Below are 25,719 nucleotides of genomic sequence, written 5' to 3' on the forward strand. Positions count from 1 at the left end.
GGCAAAGTTAAGGGCAGCTGTAACCTTAACTGCCAGTAGCAGCAGGTGCCCCCTTCCCCATGAAATGCCACATCTGTGAGGACATTGCAAAGGTGTCTTTGGCAGTGGCACATGGCGTATGGCAGCTGATGGAAAACTCTGGGGTCTCCTCCTCCTCTGTCTCTTCAGCCCTCCTTCATGACGGACCAGTGGCTGGGACCTGACCTGGACTAGCGACTCCCTGCTGACCTGGTGCGCTCTCTGGCCTGGGTTAGCCTTGCTGCAAGTGGTGACATTTGCTCACTGCTGCAGGAGTGATGATGATCTATATTTGCTCTTGTTGTGAGGTGAGGCGAGGAGGGTGGTGGTAAAGAGTAAAATAAAGTCCATAAAGTTATCCATCCAAGGCCTTTCAAAACCTCCTAGCACTCTGTGTCCCTATGCATCTGAACTCTAGCATCCCTAATCATCCCTGGTGCCATGCTCCATCTTGAATGATTGCTGATTGATACCACATCATCGCCTCAGTGGCTATGGACACTGCCACCCCATTGTCACCAATGGCATTTCACATGGCTGTCTCTTCCCTTCGCATGATGTGGCAAGATGTCATCTGCGTGTTTGCTGGTGTGGCTGCAGAACTGATCTCCTGCATGGCCGCAGAGTCGTGTAATGCTGGCCGAGTTCCCTTGATTTGGATGACAACTGCCAGGTGCTTGTGACCATTAGTGGAGCCTGGGATGGGATGTCTGCACTAAACCATTGAGCCTCCCAAGCCATTAAATGGCAGGGTGGAGGGTGCAACATTAGTGGGATCTGACCTTGATCTTTGAAACCTTTTTGGGTCTTTCAGCAGACAGGGAGACTGCTTGCCACATGACCCCAGCTCAACAGCGAGCCCTGGCTGCAGGACCCATAGCTCAGCCCAAACACCCCCAAGCCCCACTCCACACTATAACAGTGGGTGAACCACCCCCTTGCACCCTGGAGATTGGAGCACAGCAGCACTCACCCCTTCACTCTCTGTCGCAACTGCTGTGCCCGAACCACCCTGTAAAGGACCAGTAATGATTTGCGCCAGTCTCCCTCACACCGGCAGGCAGTGGTTCATGTGCCAAAACTTGCTAATGAGACTCACATGCAGTCAATCTCATGCTAATAAGCCTGGCCTGGCACTCTTTTGGGCGAAAATGGGCATAAGGTTCGCACCATTAGAAAGGGGCTGGGAGAAATTGCAAACTGTTATGTGCCGGGCGCATAACCAATTTTCAGGCTCATATGCTATTCTCCAGCATCGATAAATGGCATGGCGAGGTCAGAGAATCCTCGCCTACGTCTTCCTAAAATATACTATCCTCATCTCTGAGGCCCCATTTGCCTGCTTGGATGAATATAAAAGATCGTATAGAACTATTTCAATGCCCTATATAACTTTACTGAACATTATAGTGTCAACCAGCATCCTTCATGTGTACTATCAAACAACAAAAGCATTAAAATACCACTCGAGGTAGAGAAGTGTTAGGCAGATTTCCCATTTTGTGTGTAACACTGATCAAAGTCATAGCTAACTCAGATGAGGCAGATATAACACAAACAGGGAATTGAAGTGTAACATGAAGGGCCAGGGCAATGTTTTCGCTGATGGTGCAGTCTGGAACAGGGGACACATACCTTGATTGCAGCCTGATTAAAAGTGAATTGGAGGCATCTGGAATGCATCAACAAGAAAGGAGATTGGTAGTTTGGGGAATGAATAGGTGTCTGTCCTTGTATATTGGAATGTGAAGCCTTGCCTTCATCTCATACTCCTCCCATGTACAGTGATCCTGCTCCCTCGCAGCCCGTACAGAACTCCCACCCCTGATGCCCCACTTGTGTTTGGTGTCCACTGAGCTCTTTCTATGAGTATTTCAACACACTCAGCCCAGCACACACAATTACTTTTGGAGTTCCCCTCGTCATCACTTTCACACTGGCGTCTGAATGAAGGGCCAGAGCCTCTGGTTTTCTTGTTACTCTTTAATGCTCTTTCACCAATCCCAGCTCTTTGTGAAGATGAGCATTTCAATATGATTTGCGACCCCAAGACAGTATTCTCTGGATCCAGTAGCATCTTCGCCCTCATCCCTGCTGAAAGTGATACCCTCCAGCGGCACTTTCGACGCCTCCCTACTAAGGGGAACAGACGCCTAATCCCATTGAAGAGAACAGAGGCCATTGAGGCCCCACAGAGAGGTTCAGGGTATGGAAGGGGAGTGGGGGCTGGCACTGCCCAAGGGGCAAACTGGCACTGTCCACTAGGTACCGGGCAGTGCCAAGAGGGTGGGGCCAGGGCGTACTGGAGATGGGCCTATTGGGAAGGGGGGGACCTGCTGTCATTGTGCAAGAGGATCAATGGGCGAGGGAGGGAATGAGGGCAATCGGGGCTGGCTGGAGGAGGCAGGGGTAGTGAAGACATCAGGGCTGGCCAAAGGAGGTCTGGGAGGCCAGCGATTGGGGGCTTGGGGCGGGGGGTAATGATGGGGGAGGTGTTGGAAGGCCAATGATTGGAGGGGTTTGTGGTGCAAACCAGCAATTGGGAGGCCACAGTACATGCACTACTCTGACAAATTGGCGCATGCACAGTGGCCTGCTCAGCACTATGCTGCTGGCCTCTCAGGTGAGAACTGGGCTTTCCAAAGTGAATCCCACTGAGGCACTCTGCAATGCTCAGTGTCGGAGATTAACTCTAGTAAGTGTGCTAAAAAAACCACGGGAATTACTTCCATTTCCCTGCATGTTGGGAACTCGAATTTATTTTTGGGAGAATCCAGCCCTTAACTTTTGTCAGCACCTTATCAAATTCCTTCTGAAAGTCCCGACATACTCATCTACAGGAACCCCATTATCCACTTTGCTTGTTACATCTTTGAAGAACTCCATCAAATTAGTCAAACATGATTTACTCTTCATAAAACCACGCTGACTCTGGTGGATTACTTTCCAAATGTCCTGTTACTACTTCCTTAATAATGGAACAATCCAACAATTACCCAACAGACATTAAACTGACCAGTCTATAGTTTCCTATGTTCTTCTGTTCTCCCTTTTTGAACAGGGCCATTACATTAGCCTTTTTCCAGTATACTGGAACCTTTACACAATCCAGGGAATTTAGGAATATTTGACCAGATTCTCCAACCTCACCTGCAACTGATAATCTCTGGTCCTGTTGCTGTGAACAGAGATTTGGCCGAGCATCAAATTCTCCATTCTTGCTAGTGGCAGTGACATGGGGTGTACAACCGGTGAATTCCAACCATTATAACCAATGTACCCACTACCTCTGCTGCCACTTCGTTTAAGCATTTATTGCCGATAGCCTCACTGTATAAAAACTTCAGAATACGTTACACTGTGTTGGATGAAGTACAACTTTAATGGTGCATTTGTCATAATCTCTGTTAAACAACTTCTGTGGTCCTGAGAAAGTAATTTTATATTTTTGTAATATTAACTATCTCTATTCCTTATTAAAATTTATAGATTTTTAAATTGATAAAAAAATTGTTTTTAATGTTTATGATCTTTCAGATTTTACATTAACATCCTGATCTCTTACAGATGTTTCAGGAACTCCTCCTTCTCGTTGCCCTTTACACTGCTATTTCCCAGTTGATAATAAGAAAATTGAAGTACGCTTGCAACACACTGTAGCATGCATTGTTTAAGCTAACTGTAATAAGTTCACAGACATGGAAGTCCCTTCACCAGAATCCCTTTATTTACAATTCCAACAGCAGCATACACAGTATTGTCAGTCATCAAGCTACCTTCAGGAGTACAGTAAGAGGTTTCACAACAACAGGTTAAACTCTAACAGGTTTATTTGGAATCACAAGCTTTCGGAATGCTGCTCCTTCATCAGCATCCCTGCTATTGTGTAACATTTTACTGTGCCCACCCTAGTTTAACACTGGCAACTCTACATCATGGCTATCTTCAGGAGTGGCAGAGGAACTGACACACTCAGTTATATACAAAGTCTCCTGCTGGGCCCATCAATTGGCCCCTTAATCAGGGAGTTTGTATTCTAAAAGGCCAGCTTCAATGGCCTGATTAAAGTCATTACCCTCTCCCCCCACCAAAGTCTGCGGAATCCCCATGGTCTGGTTGCCTCACAAGCCTCTTTCTCTGCTTCAGCGCCTGGTTTGGTTCCTCCAATTCAGATTAGAGGTAGGTGGTGTGTACCTACTGGGCGCTCGTCTCTTCTGCAGTGAGTGCCAGAGGGTTGGATCACCCTCTTCCTCCCACCACCTACCTCTGATTATGACAGGTGGGGCCTTTAGTTCAATGGGGCAACATGGTTGGTCAGGCATTGAGGGCCCAAGGGCCTGTTCCTGTGCTGTAATTTTTTTGTTCTTTCATGAATTGGAGGAGGCAGATCTGGTGCTAAAGTGGAGGAAGAGGCCCGTGAGGCATTCAGACCACAGAGGGGAGATGGGAGGAATGTAATGACTTTAGTCAGGCCACTGAAATTGGCCTCTTGGAATACAAACTCCCTGATTAAGGGGCCAATTGATGGGCCAATCAGGGAGACTTTGCTTTGTATATGACCAGAAGTGTTAGTTTCTCTACCACTCCTGAAGGTAGCCATGACGTGGAGATGCCAGTGTTGGACTGGGGTGGGCACAGCAAGAAGTCTCACACCACCAGGTTAAAATTCAATAGGTTTATTTGGAATCATGAGCTTTCAAAACGCTACTTCATCACTCACCTGGCGGTAGAGGACAGCCACTGTTTCATTCATCGTGTCCATTTCAGACTCCGAGGTTCTGGCAGGGATGCTGGAGAGGTACGGCTGACCTGTCGAGGAGGGCCTTCCTTGGTCCTGGGCTTGCTGGATTGAGTCGACTTAGGGACTGGGGACGTACTCGAGGCCCACGCCTAATCTAGGTGCTTTCTTAAGAAGACCTCTCCCACATGTACCTGGTAAGACAGGTCCAGTCCTGGACTTGACTGTTCCATGTGGGATCATTTGTACAATTCTTCACCCAGACTTTTTCGCCCAGTTCGAAATGTCTCTCCTGATGAGTGTTGTCATGGCCCCTGAAATGTTGTCATGGCCCTCTTTGTGCTTTTCCACCTCACCCCCCAGGTTTGGGAATAACAGGCTCAGTCTGGTGTGGAGCCATCTGGCCGTGAATAGCTCTGCTGGTGCTATTCCCCTGGTGGCATGTGAGGGTGTTCTGCAGTCAAACAACCAGCAGGAGAGCCTGGTGTTTATAGATGCCACTGGCTGCTTTTTCAGCCCAGCTTTTAAAGTCTGGACAGGTCTCTCTGTGAGCTCATTTTATGCTGGATGGTATGCTGCCATCCTGATATGTTGAATCCCATTTGACTTCATGGATTTTATGAATTCTTGGCTGGTGAAAGCCAATCCATTATCCAAGACTAGCACTTCTGGAATTCCGTGCATTCAGAACAAGACACGCAGATTTTCAACAGTTGTCATTGTGTTTGCCGAATTCACCCTGTAGATGTCCAACCATGTTCTATTATCAGGAACATGGGACCCATAAATGGGCCCGCAAAATCGATGTGAAATCAAGTCCATGGCCTACCTGGCCATTCCCATGGATGAAGCAGGGTTGCCGGGGCACCGTCTGCCCTTGTTGGCATTACTGGCACAGACCCATCAATGCTGCTATTTCTGCGTCTAAACCCGGTCACCAGACATAGCTCCTGGCCAGCATCTTCATCTTGGACTCTCTTGGGTGCCCATGAAGTAATTTGGCCAGACTGGCACAATGGCCCTGATTTGGAAGTATGACCTGTGCCCCCACCCTCCCCCTCCCCACCCATAGCAGTATTTTGTCTTTCATAGTGTTCTGCTCTCTTCTGCTTCAATACGGGTGGAATTGCGTTTGGACTGTTTTTTCCATTTCCCCTGTTAGTATCAAGTGTTTTACTTTTGCCAGTACCGGGTCTTCTTGTGTCCACAGGCGTATGTTGTGTGCAGCTACTGGCGGGTGTCCAGAAAGTTAAGTATCATCACCGTTTCTTCTACTCTGGATACCAACAGGTGGGGTGTCTGCTAACGGTACCCTGCTTAAGGTGACGGCGTTTGCCACTTGAGTTCTTGGCTGGTGCTCCAGCTGATATTGGTATGCTGCCAGTAATAATGCCCAGCATTGGATCTGGGCTGATGCTATTGGTGGCACCACTTTGTCCTCTTTTAGCAAAACCAGCAAATAGTTTGTGATTGGTGACAATCATGAATTTCTGCCCATATAAGTACTGGTGGAAATTCTTTCCTGCGAATATTATGGGCTGGCCTTCTTTTTCCATCTGGGCATACTTCCATTCCGCTATTGCTGGGGTTCTGGAGGCATTGGCTATTGGTCGTTCCTCTCCATTTTGCCATGTATGTGCCAGAACTGCCCCAACGCTGTATGGAGACGCGTTGCAAGTGACATCAACTCTTTCCTGGGGTCACAATGCACTAAAACATTTGTTGAGGAGAACTGTTGGGCCAGGCCTTGCAAAATTTTGGAACTGCCTCTGGATCGACAGGCAATGTCACTTTCGCTCCTCTGATTGTTCCTAACCCTTCTCGAAAGGCCTTTGGGTATTTGAGCAGGACTTTGCTCAGATGACCATTTTCCAACTGAAAAATACTTACCCAGCCTAGGATCTCCTTCAGCCAATTCTGTCCCAATAGGCTCGGTTCCAAACCTTCCACTACCATCAATGGTAACTTAACCAGTTGCTTTCCATAAGCAACAGGCACATGGGTTGTGGCCAACATTCTCGGTGGTTTCGCTGTGTAAGTCCTCAGTCTTACCAAAGTCTTGGTTAGGGATAGGGGTTGGAGTTTTGTTGAACACTATTTCCCCTACCAAGGACACGGCTGTGCTTGTGTTGACTTCCATTATTATTGAATGACCATTCAGTCTTACGGATAATTTATTAGGTTCCAATTTGATAACATTTATGCAAAGTGGTTGTTCCTCGTTGGAGGTAGGTGGAGCTTCCAGGGTGTGCATTCTCTTGTACCCTGGCTTATGTGTTGTTTTCTGAAATGTCAGTTTTGAAACTTTGTTTTTCTTTCCCGACTCGGAGTACTGTAACAACTGCAATATTTTGCTAGTCAGGATTCTGCAGGGGCTGCTGTCTGTCTAGTTCTAACTTTGCCTTGTTTAGGAGTGACTGCAGGCAGACCAGGGTTTCCTTGTAGCTGAAACTTTCTGAAGGAGGCAATATAGTTGCATGCCCTGCAGTGGTAGTCCCTTAACTCAGTTGCACTGGTGTGGGCGTCAACTTCATCGAAATACTCTGTAACTCATGCTCCACTCGCCGCTTTTTCCAAGGACAAAGCCAGGTGTAATGCTCATTTGCAGTCCAGCTGGGCCTCTGCCAACAGATGTCTTCGTATGGTCATATTATTGATTCTGCACACCAATCAGTTTTGGAACATCTCATTTAACATCAATCTGAATTCGCAAGCCTCTGCTAATCATCTTAATTTCATCAGGAGTGATTAGTAACTAGTGAGTGACATCCCTGTATCTCGGAGTAAAACCGGTACCTTCGCAGGATCAGAGGTGGCTTAGGGTCATAATACTCTTTTACTGAGTCCATCAATTCTTGGAAGATTTTTGTGTCTGGTGCCTCTGGAAAGGTTAAACTGTCCATAATAGCGAAAGCTGATGGTCCTCAAGCAGTGATCAAAATAACCCGATGCTTTTCATCTGAGACTACATCGTTACCTCTAAAGAAATAATTCATGTGTTCTACATACTGGACCCAGTCTTCCATGGCCGAATCAAAAGAGTTCAATTTTCTGAATAAAGACATGCTTGCCCGGCAATGGCATACCCCCAATGTGTAGTGGCTGACAGTAAGCAAGTTCCTTCAGTTCATTCATTTTTCTTCGTCACCACTGTAATAACTTCATGGAGACGGAAGTCTTTACACCAGAATCCCTTTATGTACAATTCCAACAGCAGTATACAGAATGCTGTCAATCAGCAGTCTACCTTCAGGAGTGGCAGAGGAATTGACACTCCCGGTTATATACAAAGCAAAGTCTCCCCGCTTGGCCCCTTAATCAGGGAACTTCAATGGCCTGATTAGAGTCATTACACTAACAGTTGTCCAATAAGCAAACCATTTGTTATTTTAATTTATTGTACAAAAAAATTAATATTTTTAATACCTACTAAACTTTTCATTGCAATTAAAATATGTTACAATGTTCGGAAATAGCAATATTAGACTTACCGATGATAGAAGCTGCAATTAGTCGTTCTGCTATGTATGGTGTACTGCAGTTTAAGAAGACAGGTTGTACCAGGTAGTTGCCAAAGGTGATGGCAGTAATGGCCTGTGAAGTGGGCTCAACAATAAGTAATGCTGTCCAAAGTTTAAGGAAGGCAACAGAACTACCAAATGATTCCAAAATGTACACATAGTCAGCACCAGATTTTGTGATAGTTGTACCCAGTTCAGCATAGCAGAGGGCTCCAATCGCTGAGATTATACCCCCAACAGACCACATAATCAGGGACAGACCATAGGAGCCACAATACTTCAGGACCGCACCAGGAGAAATAAATATCCCCGATCCAATTGTGCGTCCAAGTATTAAACTGATACCAGATATTAAAGAAATTTGTTTTTTAAGTTGCATTTGTGTTTGTGGCTGATTGTTTTCAATGGTTTCTGAAGTGCCAATGCCTGTATTTACATTTGGAGTAGTGGCAATGTTAGGGAGAACTGACTTTAGCTTGACACTTTCCTTGACCATCTTGCAGTATAGTGCTGCAGTATGAAGCAGCTACCTGGAAAAACAAAAGAGAGTGATGAGAGAATTTGAGAATATTATATACAGTTTTATACTATGTTTATCACTCTTACACATCTGATCTTTTCTTTTAAGGTTATAAAATGATCAACAAAGGGTCATCCAGACTTTAAACATTAACTCTGTTCTCTCTTCACAGATGCTGTCAGACCTGTTGATATTTTGCAGCATTCTTTTGCTTTTGCATCTGCAGTAATTTGATTTCATTTACGTAAATAGTTCCTGTTCTTATTCACATTTAGTTTTATTCCAAAAGTAAACTGGATTATAAACTAGAAATATGAATGTAACAGGCTAGTCTAGCGCTAATGTGCAGTGCAATCAGCGACAATGTCAAATTGATATGATGAATGATCATAATTTTTGCCATAATGACTCACTTTTTCAAAATGCTTGTTTGAAGTTTAAAGTTTATTTATTAGTGTCACAAGTAGCCTTACATTAAAGTTACTGAGAAAACCCCCCAGTTGCCTGTTTGGGTACACTGAGGGAGAATTTAGCATGGCCAATGCACCTAGCCAGCATGTCTTTCAGACTGTGGGAAGAAAATAGAGTATCCGAAGGAAAGCCACACACACGGGGGAAGGACGTGCAGACTCAGCACAGTGACCCAAGCCAGGAACTGAATTGGATCACTGGTATGTGAGGTAGCAGTGCTTGATGACATTATAGTTCCTGAAACTACATGGCCTGGGGTTTTGCTCTTGAGGCAGGCAGTGTGAGTCAAGCAATCTGAATGATGAGATCTTGGTTGTGGGGGAAAAAATCATAGAAACCCTACAGTGCAGAAAGAGGCCATTCAGCCCATCAAGTCTGCACCAACCACAATCCCACCCAGGCCCCACTCCCTTATCCTTATCCCTACATATTTACCTGCTATTCCCACTAAACTATGGATCTCAGGATACTAAGGGGCAATTTTAGCATGGCCAATCAACCTAACCTGCACATCTTTGGAAGAATGGGTGCAATATGAAGTTGGGTACGTCACCCAGGTGGCTGTTTAAAAGGCTTGCCTTGGATTTCTAGGACATCATCCAAGATGTTCGCTAATATCATAAGCCCTCCATCCTTCAGCCCTCACACATTCCCGATGCTACCTTCATGACAATGTTAGAAATGAAGGTTCCTTTAAGAGCAAACCAGGTCTTGCTTCAGAAGGTGATGCTTGTTGAAGCATATACTTTAGAGCTGGGCTTTTCTCTAGCAAGGAGTTACTTCTGGACAGGGAGCGGATCCAGAAGGGTAGAGTGGAAACTATAATATGGTAATAAAACTATTGTGAACCAGCAGAATGACGTTGATTGCCTAGTTCGGTAAATGGATATTCACTTATTTAACATAGTAGCAAAGGATTGACTTTGATCCTTTTAGTGGCAAGGGAAAGAAAACAGAAAGCAATCCCTGTTTCTAACAGAAGTAAAACTCCTGGCTGAGCCACACCGCAGGATCACAAAGTATGATTACTCACCAGTCTTTTTGGCATTGAAAACACATGAACCAGAGAATGCAAGGTATGACTTTGTCTTTACCAGGAAAAAAATTAGAAATAAAGGGCCAGATTCTGTGAACTCACCTGCAGCCGGGCTTTTCTTGTCCTGCTGCAATGAATGGAGATTTGGCTGAATGCCAAATTCTCCGTTCTCACTTGCAGCGATGGCGGGGCACAAACAGCCAGTGAATTCTGACCAGTATTTTCAGAACTTAATGCAACTGACTCAGATACCATAGAGGGATTGCCAATTCTAATACATTTTATGGACAAATTTACAAAAAAGATGATTTGGAGGCCCAGGAGATGTGGCCAATATTTGATAAATTTAAGAAGACTGGCAGTCAGTCCATGGGAGAATATATCATGAATTTTGAACCATTACATGAAAGACTAAAGAAATTCAATCCAGAAATTCTGGAGTCTGTACTTGCATTTAATTATTACATTTTGCATGAATTTCACACATGAATAGACTTTTGGTTTTGATAGAGTTCAATTTCATGGTGAAGCTCCTTTTGAACAAATGACCACTGCTCTAGAAGTTTTGGGGGAAACAATCATTTCCAGCTACCTTTGTGAGAGATGTTGAAAATTATGCAGTGATACAGATGCAGTGGGCGGTATGGTCGCACAGTAGTTAGCACTGCTGCCTCACAGAGCCAGGTACTGAGTCTGATTCCTAGCTTGGGTCATTGTCTGTGTGGAGTCTGCACTTTCTCCCCTGTCTGCATGGGTTTCCTCCAGGAGCTCCGGTTTCCTCCCACAGTCCGAAAGACATGCTGGTTTGGTACATTGGCCGTGCTAAAATTCTCCCTTTGTGTACCTGAACAGGTGCCAGGGTATGGCCATTTGGGGATTTTCACAGTAACTTCATTGCAATCTTAACGTAAGCCCACTTGTGATTAATAAATAAACCTTTACTTTAAGAGAATGGAGGACTCCAGAACCAGAGGTCGCCGTCTGAGGATTCAGGATAGACATACAGGACGGAGGTGAAGAGACATTTCTTCACCCAAAGAATGGTGAGGCTGTGGAATTCATTACCAGAGGAAGTAGTTGATGCCAAAACATTGAATGTATTCAAGAGATGGCTGGATATAGCACTTGGGGCAAATGGGATCAAACATTATGGGGAAAAAGCAGGATTAGACTATTGAGTTGGATGCTCAGCTATGATTGTAATGAATGGCAGAGCAGGCTTGAAGGGCCAAATGGACTCCTCCTTCTCCTATCTTCAATGTTTCTATGATTGCTGGCTTAATGGCAGGTGTTCATACAAAGAAAGGATTGCTTAAAGATGTCCTGAGGTGGGTGGGTTGTACTTTTAACAGATTTATAGATCTAGGCAAAAAGCTAGATTGGAGGGATAGCTGACAGCAAGTCTCAGAAATATACTGGGAATAATTACTAGGTGTTTCTGGTGTGACTCTCAAAATCACTATTTAAGGAATTGCCCAAAAGACAGAAATCAAGTACTTAAGCAATTTATGAAACAAACGGTTCTGATGATGAATGTGACCAGGATGAATTTCAGGAAAATATTGTATTGGTGACTGTGAAATTTTGTGGGTTCCTCAAATCACTGACATCAAGAACTTCCAACAGAGACAGTTTATGTCTGAACTCAACAGCTACATACATTATTGTAATAGTTCAAGAGTCAGCTGTAAAGGAACAGTGCCTTATTGCACAGAGTAAAAACAGAAGCCTGTGGCAAACACATACAGGTCCCAACAACAATGAACCCACTCAGGGCCTTGTTTTATAAAGGGTTCAGGATACGAGTTCCACCTGTTAAGATAAATTACCTGTTACGCGGGAACTCATATTCTACGAGTCCTTTTGGGAGGTCAATCGGGGATCCCAGCGTTAAGTATTTCACAAGTATTTGTGCTCTGCATGAGATCCTGGGGGCGACTTCTGTACCCCACCACGTGATTTCTTATGTAAGTGTCATTACGTTATTATGTGACCGCTTGGTCTACATCTTCCCTGTTTAATTGGGACACCCAGGTGGCATGATGTGCAACAGTCTGCGCCACTGGGAACAATATACAGACCATTGTGTAACATGCAATAAAACAAACTGACATTGGGTACCTATTTACATATACAGAGAGAAGCATGGATTAGGTTATAGCAACTGGTGCATAGCCCATTGTGTCTCCTCCTCACCCACCATTCCCCACTCCTTTTTTGTTGCAAAGAAAGTTGAACTTTAAAAGTTAATTAAAGGTGATAAAGTCCTGAAATCAAGTGTTCGACCTGCTCAGGTGCGCTAAGTGTGTGATTATACCAGGATGTGGCATTGGATCTTTCTATGATCAGTGTCCTCACTGGTAGCCACAGTAAGAAGTCTCACAACACTGAGTTTAAGTCCAACCAGTTTATTTCATAGTAATCCCACAAGCTTTCAGAAATGGTGTTCCTTTGTCAGGTGTGTGGAAGGTAGCAACATGGAACGTTTCATCTGTGTTTGTCAAACGCAGGAGTAGCTGCAGAGCTGCACTGGTCTCTGTAGGACTCTGTGGGCACGATCTTATGGGTGCGATCTTATAAAACAAATTCTAAATGCTGAATGATTGAGAAAACATCAGAGCTACCGGCCCCGGATTGAAATCTACAGGCCCGCCAGCAGTGGTTCATTCCAGGGGGTTTAGTATAGCTCCCCACTTGAAGGGAGCTGGCAACCTGACCTCTGCTAAATTGAAGGAAGGGCCATTGAGGCCCCCCAGAGGGTCAAGTACTGGAGGTCGCCCCCTGGGCATTGCCATCTTGGCAGTGCCAGCCAGGCCCCTGGCACTGCCCAAGGGACAAAGCGCCAATGCCCATGTGGTATTGTGGCATGGCCGATGAGGCATTGGGCAGTGCCAAAGGGGTGGGGCCTAATGGGGGCAGGGCCTGATGGGGGGTGATCAGTTGGAGTGGGGGGTCCCGCTGCCTCTCTGTATTTGGGCTGAGTGACAGAAGGAGGGAAACCAATGATCAGGATGGAGGGGGTGAGGGGAGATATTGAAGCAGACTGTGGGGAGGGGGGGGTTGGTGGTGGAGGTCATTGACGCTGGCCCGGGCACCTTCTGCAGGACCAACAATAGGGTTGTTTTGGGGGGTAGGGTAGGGCCCAGCAGGGGCCGCAAAGCTGGGCAGTGACTGGGAGGCCAGCATTGGTAGATTGGTGCATGCTCGTTGCTATGCTGCCAGCCTCTCCACAGGGACTAGGTCCCATCCACTGATTTTTGGACTGATTCACAATGAGGCACTCTGCAGTGCAGTGCGGGAGATTCATTGTGAAACTCCTGCTGAAAAATCCAGTGTGATTTACTCCAGGTTTTACACGAATTCAACACTTAGAATTTTTTTCGTAGAATCACCCCCTAGGAGACCTTAACTCACTTTAATTACACGTTGCATTTTAAAATATTTGTACAAACTCCTATTAACATTTTTATATTCTTAACTAGGTTTCTCGAGTACTCTAATTTATCCTTCCTTATGTGTTTCACATTTAAAAAATTTTGCCAATCTTCTGATTTACCACTAATTTTTGCAGTGTTGTACATTTCTTTTAATTTGCTGCTGCTCTTAACTTCCTTAGTTAACCACAGATGGCACATCTTTCTCATAGTCTTTCTTAGAATACATATTTGCTGAGATTATGAAAAATCTCTTTAAATGACTGCCACTGTTTCTCTACTGTCCCACCTATCTTCCCAACTCACTTTAACCAAGTCTGTCTTCATACTCTTTTTGACCTATATTTCTCATCCTCAACTGAATATGAAATTGCCACAATTACTGTTGTCTACATTCCTTTACTACAACTTTATTAATTAATCCTGTCACAAGAATATCCTGCTCTAAGATATTGTCCTGACTATACCCTATGAATACATCTTGCAGGCCACCTTTGCCAATCTGATTTATCCAATCTATGTAAAAGCTTAAAATCAGACATCATTATTGCAGTACCTTTCTTACAAGACCCCATTTATAGCCACTGTTAGGGAGTCTATAAACAACGCCTATAAGTGTCTTCTTCTTTTTGCTATTTCTTATCCCTAGCTGAACTGATTCTACATCTTGAGCTTCTGAACTAAGGTAATCTCTCAATACTGTCATCCTTAATTAACATAACCACCTCACCATCTTTTTCCGAACTTCCTGTCTTTCCAAACAGTAAAATACCCATCAATATTCAGGATCCAGCCTTGGCCACCTTACAAAAATATCTCTGAAATGGCAATCAATTTATATATACTTACTTCTATTTGTGCTATCAATTAATCCATTTTATTACTAGAACTGTGAGCGTTAAGATACAGAGCCTTCATTTTTTTTTTTAACCACTCTTGCAAACATTCATGTCATCTGCTAGTGTACTCAAGTTTAATCTTCGCAACACTGTGATTATCATTATCTATATCATTACCATATTCTCTTGCCTTGCCCTCTTCATTTTATCTCATGTTGTTCGTCCATCGTCGTTGATGAGGACCTCAACACCATTAGTCATTTTGAGGCTGGTTGCGGTGTGTCCGAAGATGACTGATCAGGCCAATTCGGGCATGGAATGTTCTGGCACATATTGGCAGATTTGTGTTGACACTGTAGTTGTTGTGCTGGTGGCTCTGGACTTACACAGCTCGCGCTTAAGTTGTGCTTCAGCAATACACCTTGCTTGACAGCCTTTGTGGATGAGGCAGTGCCAGGTCAGGTGGTTTTGTGCCAGCGTTTCTCAGGTGGTCGTGTCTATGTCAAGCGACTTCAGGGAGGCCTTGAGTGTGTCTTTGAAATGTTTCTTCTGCCCTCCGTGCGAGCGTCTTCCAGCAGAGAGTTCCCCAAAAAGGAGCTGCTTGGGTATGCGCTCGGCTGACATATGGATGACATGACCTGCCCACCGGGTCTGTGCTCTCATCAGCAGTGTGTGGACTGATGGTAGACTTGCTCTAGAGAGAACTTCAGTGTCTGGTACTTTGTCTTGCCATCGGAGTGTAATATTCTGTGAAGACAAGTCATGAGGAAATGATCGAGCTGTCTTGCATGCCTTTGATACACAGTCCACATTTCACAGGCATACAGGAGGGTAGTGAGTACCACAGCGCTGTAGACCTTCAGTTTTGTTGCTGGGCTGATTCCTCGACGTTCCCATCCAGTGGAGCGCACTCTACCAAAAGCAGAACTTGCCTTTGCTATTCTACAGTTAACTTCTGCATCAACAGTCACTGGTTGGGAGAGGGTGCTGCCAAGAATTGGTCCACTGCCTGTAGTTTCTGCCCTTTGATTGTGATTATGGGTTCTGTGTACAGTGCATGAGGGGCACGCTGGTGCATGACTTTGGTCTTTTTAATGTTGATGGTGAGTCCAAAGTTGTCACAAGCCGTGGAAGATTTGTCCATATTGACTTGCATCTCTAGCTCTGAGCCAGCATACAGAGTGCAGTAATCGGCAAAGAGGAAATCTCTCAGGACAGTCTCTTTCACTTTGGTAATAGCTTGACGTCTCCTCAGGTTGAAAAGCTTCCCATCCACTTGATACTTGAGGCTGATTCCAGCAACACTGTCCTGGAAGGCATTATTCAGCATAGCAGTAAACATCATGCTGAACAGTGTGGGTGTGAGCACACAGCCCTGTTTGACGCCATTGGTGACTGGGAATGCCTCAGAGGATTCTCCGCCATCTAGTACTCTGGCCATCATGGAACTGGCATACCATCTGATTGAATTTGGGGGGGGCAGCTGAACTTTGACATAATCCTCCATAGGCCTTGTTGGCTTACAGTGTTGAAGGCTTTCGCGAGTTCAACAAAGATTGTGTAGAGCTCGCGATTCTGCTCCTGATACTGCTGAAGTTGACGCGCAGCAAAAATCATGTAAGTAGTCCCATGACCTTTGCGGAAGCCACACTGTGACTCCGGAAGCAGGCCCAGCTCCAGATGAGTGACCAGATGGTTTAGCAGGACTCCTGTAAGGGTTTTTCCTGTGATGGAGAGCAGCGAGATTCCTCGGTGGTTGTCGCATACTTGCCGATTGCCCTTTCTCTTGTAGAGGTGTACGATGGAAGCATCTTTAAGTTCCTGAGGAATGGATCCTTGCTTCCAAAAGGACTGGAACAACTTGGTGAGCTTCTCGATAAGTGCAGGACCAGCAGCTTTATAGATCTCTGTGGATATGGCATCTGCCCCTGGGGCTCTGCCACTGGAGAGCTGGCTGACAGCTTTCGTGACTTTGGCTACTAGCGGTGGGTCATCCATGGTGCTGTTGATATCAACCTGGGGAATCCTGTCTATTGCTTCATTGTTAATGGATGATAGTCGGCTGTGGACAGCTTCAAAGTGCTCAGTCTATCTCTGCAGGATTTGAGCCTTCTCTGCACTCAGGAGGGGGCAATTCCTGAGAGATTGAGGTCCATAGAGAATGTTGAGGGCTTCACAGCACCGTTTCAAGTTGTTTCTGTCAGCATATCCCTGTATTTCATCTGCCTTGGCACTCAGCCAGGCATCCTGCATTGTACGCACTTTATTCTGGACTGTCCTGCGAGCACTGGTAAAAGCATTTTTCTGGACAGCTGAAGATGGGTCCTTCTGACAGGCCCGATGAAGACAGTGCTTTTCAACAAGTAGAGCCTGTATCTCCTCATCATTCTCATCGAACCAATCATGCTGTTTGCGGGTGGAGGGCCCGAGCCTCTTCAGCGCAGATGTATGGATAGCAGTTCTGAAGCGTTCCCAGTCATCCTCAGCGCTGTCTGCTAGGTGTAGGTCAACAAGCTTGATTTCTAAGTCTTCAGCCAGTGCTGAAGCTATGCTGGGGTTCTTTAGCTTGGCCACATTGATTCTTTTCATAACCTTGCTTCTTTGTGGTCGCCTCTTGGGCCTGATGCGGAGCATCATTTTGGAAACAATGAGCCTGTGATCTGTCTAGCAGTCAGCAACACACATGGCCTTGGTTACTCTGACATCCTGCCTGTCTTTTCTCCTGACAATGACACAGTCGATAAGATGCCAGTGCTTAGAGCGGGGTGCATCCAGGAGGTCTTGTTACGGGCAGGCAGACGGAAGATTGTGTTGGTGATGAGGAGGTCGTGTGCTGCACAGGTCTTCATTAAGAGTAGGCCGTTACTGTTACACTTGCCCACGATGTGGATATGCCGGCGTTGGACTGGGGTAAGCACAGTAAAATGTCTGACAACACCAGGTTTAAGTCCAACCGATTTATTTGATAGTAAACTCACAAGCTTTCAGGGTTTGTCCCTTCGTCAGGTGAATGGAGAGTTCTGGCCTCAGACAGAGCATATAACTGTCTGTGCTTTATATGCCCTGTCTGAGGCTCTCTCCATTCACCTGACGAAGAGACAAACTCCGAAAGCTGGTGAGTTTACTATCAAATAAATCAGTTGGACTTAAACCTGGTGTTGTCAGACTTTTTACTACACTTGCCCACTCCATGCCTCCCAATGACTCCCTGCCAGATTGCACAGTCACACCCTACTCTTGCATTGAAATCGCCAAGCAAGATCAGCTTGTCGGTACTGCTCACTGCTGATAGTAGGGTGTCTAGTTCTCTGTAGAACATGTCTTTCATCTCGTCCGGGTTGATCATTGTGGGAGCATTGGCGCTGATCAGGGTGGCTTGACTTCTGTTCAACAGTGGAAGCTGTAATGTCATAAGCCAGTCGTTCACACCCTTGGGTAGACTATCAAGTTTCCGAACAAGGTGACTCCTGACAGCGAATCCAATTCCAGCATCACGACGCTCATTGCTGCCGCGACCACTCCAGAAAAACGTGTATCCACCTCCAGTTTCAGTCAACTGACCTACGTTGGCAAAACGAGTTTCGCTCAGGGCTGCAACGTCAATGTTGTATCTTGCAAGCTCTCTGGCAACTAAGGCTGTTTTTCTCTCTGGTCTGTCTGCTGTAGGGTTGTCCAAAAGAGTGTGCACGTTCCAAGTGCCAATGGTGAGCGGTGTCACCTTGTGTTTTATTTTATGCGTTCGACCGCAAGATGGGATCCCCGCCAGCCGTGGTAAACTGGCCAGGGCGTAGTGAAGAAGGCAATGTTTAGGGCACCTTTTCTAGCCCCTTCCTCATTCTACGGAGGTGAGCAGTGCGTTCCTGAACAGGACTGCTCAGGTGCCGAGGTAGGCGCCGAGTCCCACTGCTGCTTCGGTCAGCAGAAATCTCATATTTCCTCATGAGATCCCTCATCTCCTGTTGTGACTTTTGTATGTGGAACATTAACATCTAATTTCATTGTCCAGTCAAATAAATAGGAAGTCTTTTAAAGTAAGCAAGACACAAGTTAAACTGTCTGTCACAGATCAGCTGATACATCTACAATTACAAATTGATCAAGTCTGGAAGTTTCCAACATGGATCACAACTTGGACGTGCCAAGGCAACCTCCTACAGAATTTCATACGTGCCGATGACAAAAATGACTTCAAGATGAACTGAAGCTTGTAACTTGTTCCCACTATTTGCATTATTATAAAGCTGCATTCCAAGCCATTAGGCAGACAGGGAGAGACAGAGAGCAGAATCGTCCCAGAAATTGGCAATGTCTGATGTCATGCAGACAAAACAGTGCTTGACTGGTCAATGCCAGTGATGGATTTTTCTACCGCATTGTGCAGTACAGCAAAAAAGTGAGCAAGCACAGATTTCAGTCATATCCATCTCATTTGCCTGCCATGACCTCAGAGCTTTAGTGATCTGGGGGCTATATTTCAAGTATGCCTCTGCACACAGCTAATAATCTTCAAGGAATAAGAAGCCTCTGTTAACTGATGGTTGCCAACTTCAAGAAGTATGCTGCCTGTAAATTCAGAGGCCTACTGGATGCAGTGGAGGCCTGCCACAATGTATACTACCCTCACTATAGGTGAAGATCACTAAGCAAGGACAACAATCCAGCATGGGAGGCTTTGGCAGCTGTGGTCAATGTCAACACCCTCCAGTGCCAAAACAGAATGAATGATCTCCTCCGTTCCACCAGGGTCACTCATCATTTTCAGTTCACACACTCACAGACCCATCACATACCAACAGGGATCTCATTCAATACCAGCTCAACGGACGCCACTACTCACTCTCCCACACATACCTACATCTTCCCTGCAGGTCAGTGAATGCAGGTCATATCCTCATCTTGTTCATAGCCCTACTCATCATCCACATATATCAGGCATCCTTATCATCTGGCTTGGTAAGTGTCCTGCTTATACTATTTCTATTTGTCTTCATGCAGGACAAGCTGGTACACACCCAAAAAGGAGGGGTCTGAGATTGCTGGAAGGATGCCAGACTTGAGATCCTTACAGAGTTTGAGGAATGATTAATTCAGTTGGCTGGCGACGATGTAGGCCATCGTGTAATGTTGGTGAGGTCGATGGCACCCAACCAAGCGTGGATCCAGCACTGCAATACCCATCAGACAACTGCACTGAGTAATGTCTTCTATTTCTGAGTCCCCTGTCATGCATGATGATCTTACCTCCCTTTTGTAGGCATATGTAATCAAGAGGCTGAATGAGCCAGGTCCTTAACTCCAGCCCCGATAACACCCTGGAAGAGGAATCCACAGACACTGACAGTGAAGACTATTCACAACTCTCACCCACACTCTCCACCAGTGCAGAGACACAGACCTCTGGGATCTAGTTGTAGAGTAGCCTCAGGGTCACAATCTGATGAGCACACTCCCAAGCTCCCTTTGGATACCAACACTTTCAAACCTCTAACCATTTAAGAAATATTCTAAGTTTGGTTTTTTTACCAAAACGGCACAGTGACACAGTGGTTAGCACTGCTGCCTCAAAGTATTAGGGACCAGGGTTCAATTCTGGCCTTGGATGACTGTCTGTTTGGAATTTTCATGTTCTCCCCTTGTCTGCCTGGGTTTCCTCCAGGTGCTCTGGTTTCCTCCCACTGTCCAAAGATGTGCAGGTTACGTTGATTAGCCATGTTAAATTGTCCCTTAGTGCCAGGAAGATTAGAAGGGTAAATATGAGGGGTTATGGGGATACAGCCTGGATTGTTGTTGGTGCAGCCTCGATGGCTGAATGGCCTCCTTCTGCGCTGTAGTGATTCTATGATTCTAAAGTGGGTAACCTTACACTTATTCACATGATATTTCATCTGTCATGTTCTTGTCCATTCACTTTGTCAGTCCAAGCCTGTTTGAAGCCTCCTTGCAACTTTCTCACAACTTACATTCCCACCTGATTTTGTGTAATCAGCAAATTAGGAAATATTACAATTAGTTGTGAGATGCAACTCATCTATATAGATTGTGAACTACGGCAAAGCAGCCAAGATTTTGAAGCACTCTCGGCCACCTGCTAATTTTTAAAAAGGCTAGAAATGGAAATATGGTGGAGTAATGTATGTTCACCTGCAGGTTCCCAACCGGACCGGTGAATCTGGGCTTCTCCTCCTCTGTCAGAGTAACTTTGGCAGAAACCTTGGCGATTCTCCCATCGTGACCCACAACCTTTCTGTCGGATCGGGGTGGGAGAAATGCGTGTCTGGCCTTGAACAGGGATTTGCGCGTGCGCTGGGAATGCATGCGTATCTCCCAGAGCTGGCGAACAATTTCTAGACCGCACTGGAAACTGGCGGGAAGGCAGATAAGTAATTTAAATCTTTTTAAAAATATGTTTTAAATATGCTTATTAATTCATTATTGAATCTCCCATCCCACCAGAAGTACTTCATTCTGGTGGGGTTCAGACTAGCTCCCCATGTTCAGGAAAGTAGCAGGAGACCCCGCCTGAATAAAGGGAGGGAATTGGGGGGGGGGGTGCCATGGGAGAGAATCAGGCCACTCCCCCCACCCCCACAGGGAGTAGGGTGGCAGAGAAGGTGGTGCCACCTGGGCATGGGCACCCTGGCACTGCCAGCCTGCGCCCTGACACTGCCCATACAGCAAAATGCCCATTCCCAGGGGGGCACCTTGACACTGCCCATTGAACATTGAGTGGAGACATGGGGCAGGGCTTATTGTGGGCAGGGCCTAGGGGCGATTGGTGGGGGCTCCCACTGCCACTCTGCAGACAGGATCGATCTGGCATGGAGGGAGGGCAGTGGTTGGGGCTTTTAATTAGATTCATGACTGGGACCTCCGCAGTGCACAGAATGCAAAGATTAAGACGAGAAGCTGAACTGATGAAACAGTTAGGATGTAGAAAAGTTTTGCCACCAATTCAGCACTTTTGGGATAATCGCCCCCCTCTTATTTACGTGGTAAACAATGTTTCTTCTGAAGAGACAGCAATGGAGCAGAAGAATCAAATAAACTCCAGGCGAATGAGTTTTCAGATTTGTTGCATTCTAATGCAACAAATGAATTGGTTACATGGGAGCATTAGTTTAGGGACTCAATAATTCAGAGATAGACACCAAGAAAGCCTGATGTCCAGTTTCTATTCAGTTAAATGAAACGGTCTCAGTCAAAGTAAAGAACACAGCCACAAAATGTTGGTATTACTTACTAACTGCTATCCAAAATGTGAAAAATGTGATGTCTGCGGCTATAGAAATTAGATATGATAAGCTACGTTGTATAGCTCACCAACTTTCACAGCTCAGGATTATCCACAAACAGCATACTGGAGTGTTACCAATGGCTGTAGTCAGTAAACCAACATAATCATTCCTTACCACCCAGAAGAACAAACGAGGAAATTGAGGAAAAACGTAGGAGCAGGTTAATTGACTGTTCTCCAGAGGATGATGGGTACCTAAGAAAACAGAAACATAAGTGAAGAAAGAAAACAGAATATCCAAATGTGAAGTCTTCAGAATTGGGCTAAATCTGTTTAATCAGTAATGACCCATTCAATTAAGCATCCATATACTTGTCATTCAGTAGGTAAGTAGATGGGAAAGATACAGCAGACAATCTTAACACGCCTGTCAACCAGTATGGTGGACTGATAAGATAGCACATGAGGCCAAAAATCAGATTCGCACCTGGCGCCAAGCTGTTTGCTATCTTCCCAGTCCCATTTTATGGAGACAAGACTTATTAGTAAGAATTTGGATGCATTTCAATATCATTAGGGAGGCCAACACCACCCCATTCCACCACCCCCACCTGTATCGTATCGCATCACCTAACCAGTGTGACATTAAGCTAGCAGAAATCAGTACTGCTCTACAAAAGTCCGGGCCAAGCACAGCAGTGGTGAAGGGGAACGAGGGGCTGAGTACCAGGGAACACCAAACCGTGGGGTGCAAGGAAGGGGGGGCACTGGGGCTTGCATGGTGCAGGGTTTTGGGTTGCTCATGCCAGTATGGGGGTCTCCTGGAAGTCCTCAGAGACTGGACCAAGCTCTCAAGGCATGCACCATGGTCCACTGTGGCTTGAGCATGCTCACGAGGCTGTCAGCCATTGTCTTCTGAGACTTGGCCACATCTTGGACCCAGAATCCTACAGTGCAGAAGAGGCCTTTTGGCCCATCGAGTCTGTGCCAATGCATGTCAGGCCCTGGCCAATCCACCTAATCCTACTTGCCAGCATTTGGCCCATAACCTTGAATGTTATGGCATGTCAAGTACTCATCCAGGTACTTTTTTAAAGGATGTGAGGCATTCCACCTCCACCACCATCCCAGACAGTGCATTCTAGACCATCACCATCCTCTGAGTAAAAATGTTTTTCCCCAAGTCCCCCCTAAATGTCCCAACCCTTATTTTTAACTTGTGTCCCCTTGTAACTGATCCTTTAATTAAGGGGAACAGCTGCTCCCTATCCATGCCCTCATAATCTTGAACATCTCAATCAGGTTGCCCTTCAGTCTTCTCTGCTCCAGAGAAAACAACCCAAGCCTATCCAACCTCTCTTTATAACTTAAACGTTCCACCCCAAGCAACATCCTGGTAAACCTCCTCTGCACCCCCTCCAGTGTGTTCATATCCTTCCCGTAATGTGGCGACCAGAACTACACACGGTACTCCAGCTGTGGCCTCACCGAAGTTCTTTACAACTCCATCATGATCTCTCTGCTTTTGTAATCTATATCCCAATTGGTAAAGGCAAGTGCGCTATATGCCTTTCTCACCACCCTTTAAACATGCCTTTCCGTCTTCAGAGATCTATGGACAAACATGCCAAGGTCTCTTTGTTCTTCAGAACTTCCCAGTGTCAAACCTTTCATAGCATACTTCCTTGTCAAATTACTCCTTTCAAAGTGCATCACCTCACACTTTTCAGGGTTAAATGCCATCTGCCACTTATCTGCCCATCTTGTCTATACCTTCCTGTAACCCAAGACACTCAACCTCGCTGTTAACCACCCAGCCAATCTTTGTATCATCGGCAAACTTACTGATCCTACCAGCGCCCCCCCCCCCCCCCCCCCGCAAAGAGTATAAATGACAAACAATAGCAGGTCCAGCACAGATCCCTGTGAGCGCCACTGGTCACTGGCCTCCAGTCACTAAAGCAGCCGTCTGTCACCACACTCTGTCTCCTACTGCGAAGCAATTATGAGTCCAACTTATCAAATTACCCTGTATCCCAAGTGCCACCATTTCCTGCCCCAGGTTTTCCATTGCAGTTGCCACTCTTGCACCGTTGGCCTGGATACCACGCAATGCCGGTACCAACTCCTGCGACTGAAGGTTGTGGGACTCCTCTGAAAAGCTTTGTGGTTGCCACAGTTTTGTGACAGCCCGTGCTGCATTCCCCACTGTTGCCACATCTCTAGCGGCTTCAGGATAACAGATCCCAGCAGCCTGGCACCTGGCTGGGGGCCAGCTGTTTCCTTGGCTGCAGCAGACCCCTGTATGCCCGAACCCTTGGACATGATGTGCAACGTTAACTGTGTGCTGCTCACCAGCAAGTGCCCCAGAAGCCTCACTACTAACTTAACCATATCTGTGCTAATGCCTGTGATGCCTATGCCATCTCTGAGATGTTGCTCGGGCTCTCTGCGGGGGCAGCAGGGAGGGGCGATGACTCTCATGGAGTCTGCTTCATCTGGGTTGTCTCCTGCAACACAAGACACATTGTTAAGTGCAACGGAGGGGCATGTTTATGGGCAGATTGCAGCTTACTTGGGCTAGGTCATAATAATTAAGGTTTTATGGCACCTCAATTCTGCAGTGCACTCCGACCTGGCTGTCTGTTACAGTTCCGTCCATCGACAGTTCCATGACTCGCTCATTGAAAGCAGTGAGGATACAAGGCTCGGGGACCCCACCCCTGCTCTTTCTTTCCTTTTATGGGCCATATTCTCCTGCAGGGACAGAAGTGGTGGGGGTCAGTGGAGGTTTACAGACTAATGGCTAGAAAGGCCGGGGTATCAGCGGTGGGGTTGTTTGGGTGGGGTATGTCTTGGCCATGCCTCACCAGGCAGGTGTTGTTAAGGGCGTGGGAGGAAGGTGCTAGGGGATCAGGTGCTGGGACACTGCAGGGAGACAGGGAGTGGCTTGACATAGACACTGCCGGTGTGACGGACTGGACTGATGTCAGCATGAAATGGACACTCACCTTTGCCCAAATTAAGTGACTCATCTTCTTTCAGCACTGGCTGCCAGTCCTCTGTGCCGATGTGTGGGCACTGACCAGTGCTGGCACCACTTCCCAGACCACAGTGCCAGGCTGACCCCTGGCCCACCAGCCGTCTTTGAGAAACAATATTGCCCTCTTCTCCTCTAGCAGTGATCCCAGCTCCCTGGTAAACCAAGAAGCTGCTTCCTGGGGTGCCATATTCCTGGCATGACTGACAGTGTGCATCATTAGTGTTTTAATGGAGACGCCCCCCCCCCCCCCGGCACCTAAAAGCGCTCAGCTGCAGCCAGTGTAGATGAGTCATGCACTTGAAGTCTCCAATTGGCAAGAACCGTATTGTGGATTTTTCATTGCACTAAGTGTTGAACAATGGTGTTGAGGGCACACCGAAAAGACTAGTGCAATTTACTCCTGTTTTCAGACTTTTCTGACACTGGTGGCACAATTCTACTACCTCATCCCATCTGACTTTCAGTGAAGCGAGGTACTAAGATTGGGCAGGAGATGAACAATCAGGTTGGCAGCTGGTTTTTTATCTCCTCTGATCATGCCGGTATTGTTTTGCCATTGAATCTGGCTTTGTGCCCGAATATTAATGATATGATTTGCATGTCATTAATGAGTCGTGAACTCTGCCATGCTAAATTCTCCCTCAGTGTACCCAAATAGGGACCCAAATTTGGCGGGTAGGGGATTTTCACAGTATCTTCATTGCAGTGTTAACATAAGCCTACTTACGACTAATAAGTGAACTTTAAACTTTATTGTCCGAGCTCACTTATGTTTACCAGCTCACCAGCCAAGGTTCACCCTTGACAAGAATCACATATGGTACCCACCAACGGAGACCAGACATGTGGGCCTTGCTGGAGGAGA

The 25,719-nt window shown here is 46.1% G+C and overlaps 1 protein-coding gene across 1 annotated transcript in view; it reads right to left on the bottom strand.

The window, feature by feature from the left end:
• Window positions 1-8,679, bottom strand: part of LOC145342593 (Y+L amino acid transporter 2-like) — a 95,842-nt gene extending 87,163 nt beyond the window's left edge. Inside the window, exon 1 of the mRNA XM_080188139.1 lies at window positions 8,248-8,679. Within this exon, the coding sequence (XP_080044265.1) occupies window positions 8,248-8,656 (409 nt within the window). The 5' untranslated portion in view covers window positions 8,657-8,679. The remainder of the gene's footprint in view (window positions 1-8,247) is intronic.
• Between the last annotated feature and the right edge of the window lie 17,040 nt (window positions 8,680-25,719).

The sequence above is a fragment of the Carcharhinus amblyrhynchos genome, chromosome 4, assembly GCF_965287045.1.
Source record: "Carcharhinus amblyrhynchos chromosome 4, sCarAmb.v2.hapA, whole genome shotgun sequence".
Classification (NCBI taxonomy): domain Eukaryota; kingdom Metazoa; phylum Chordata; class Chondrichthyes; order Carcharhiniformes; family Carcharhinidae; genus Carcharhinus; species Carcharhinus amblyrhynchos.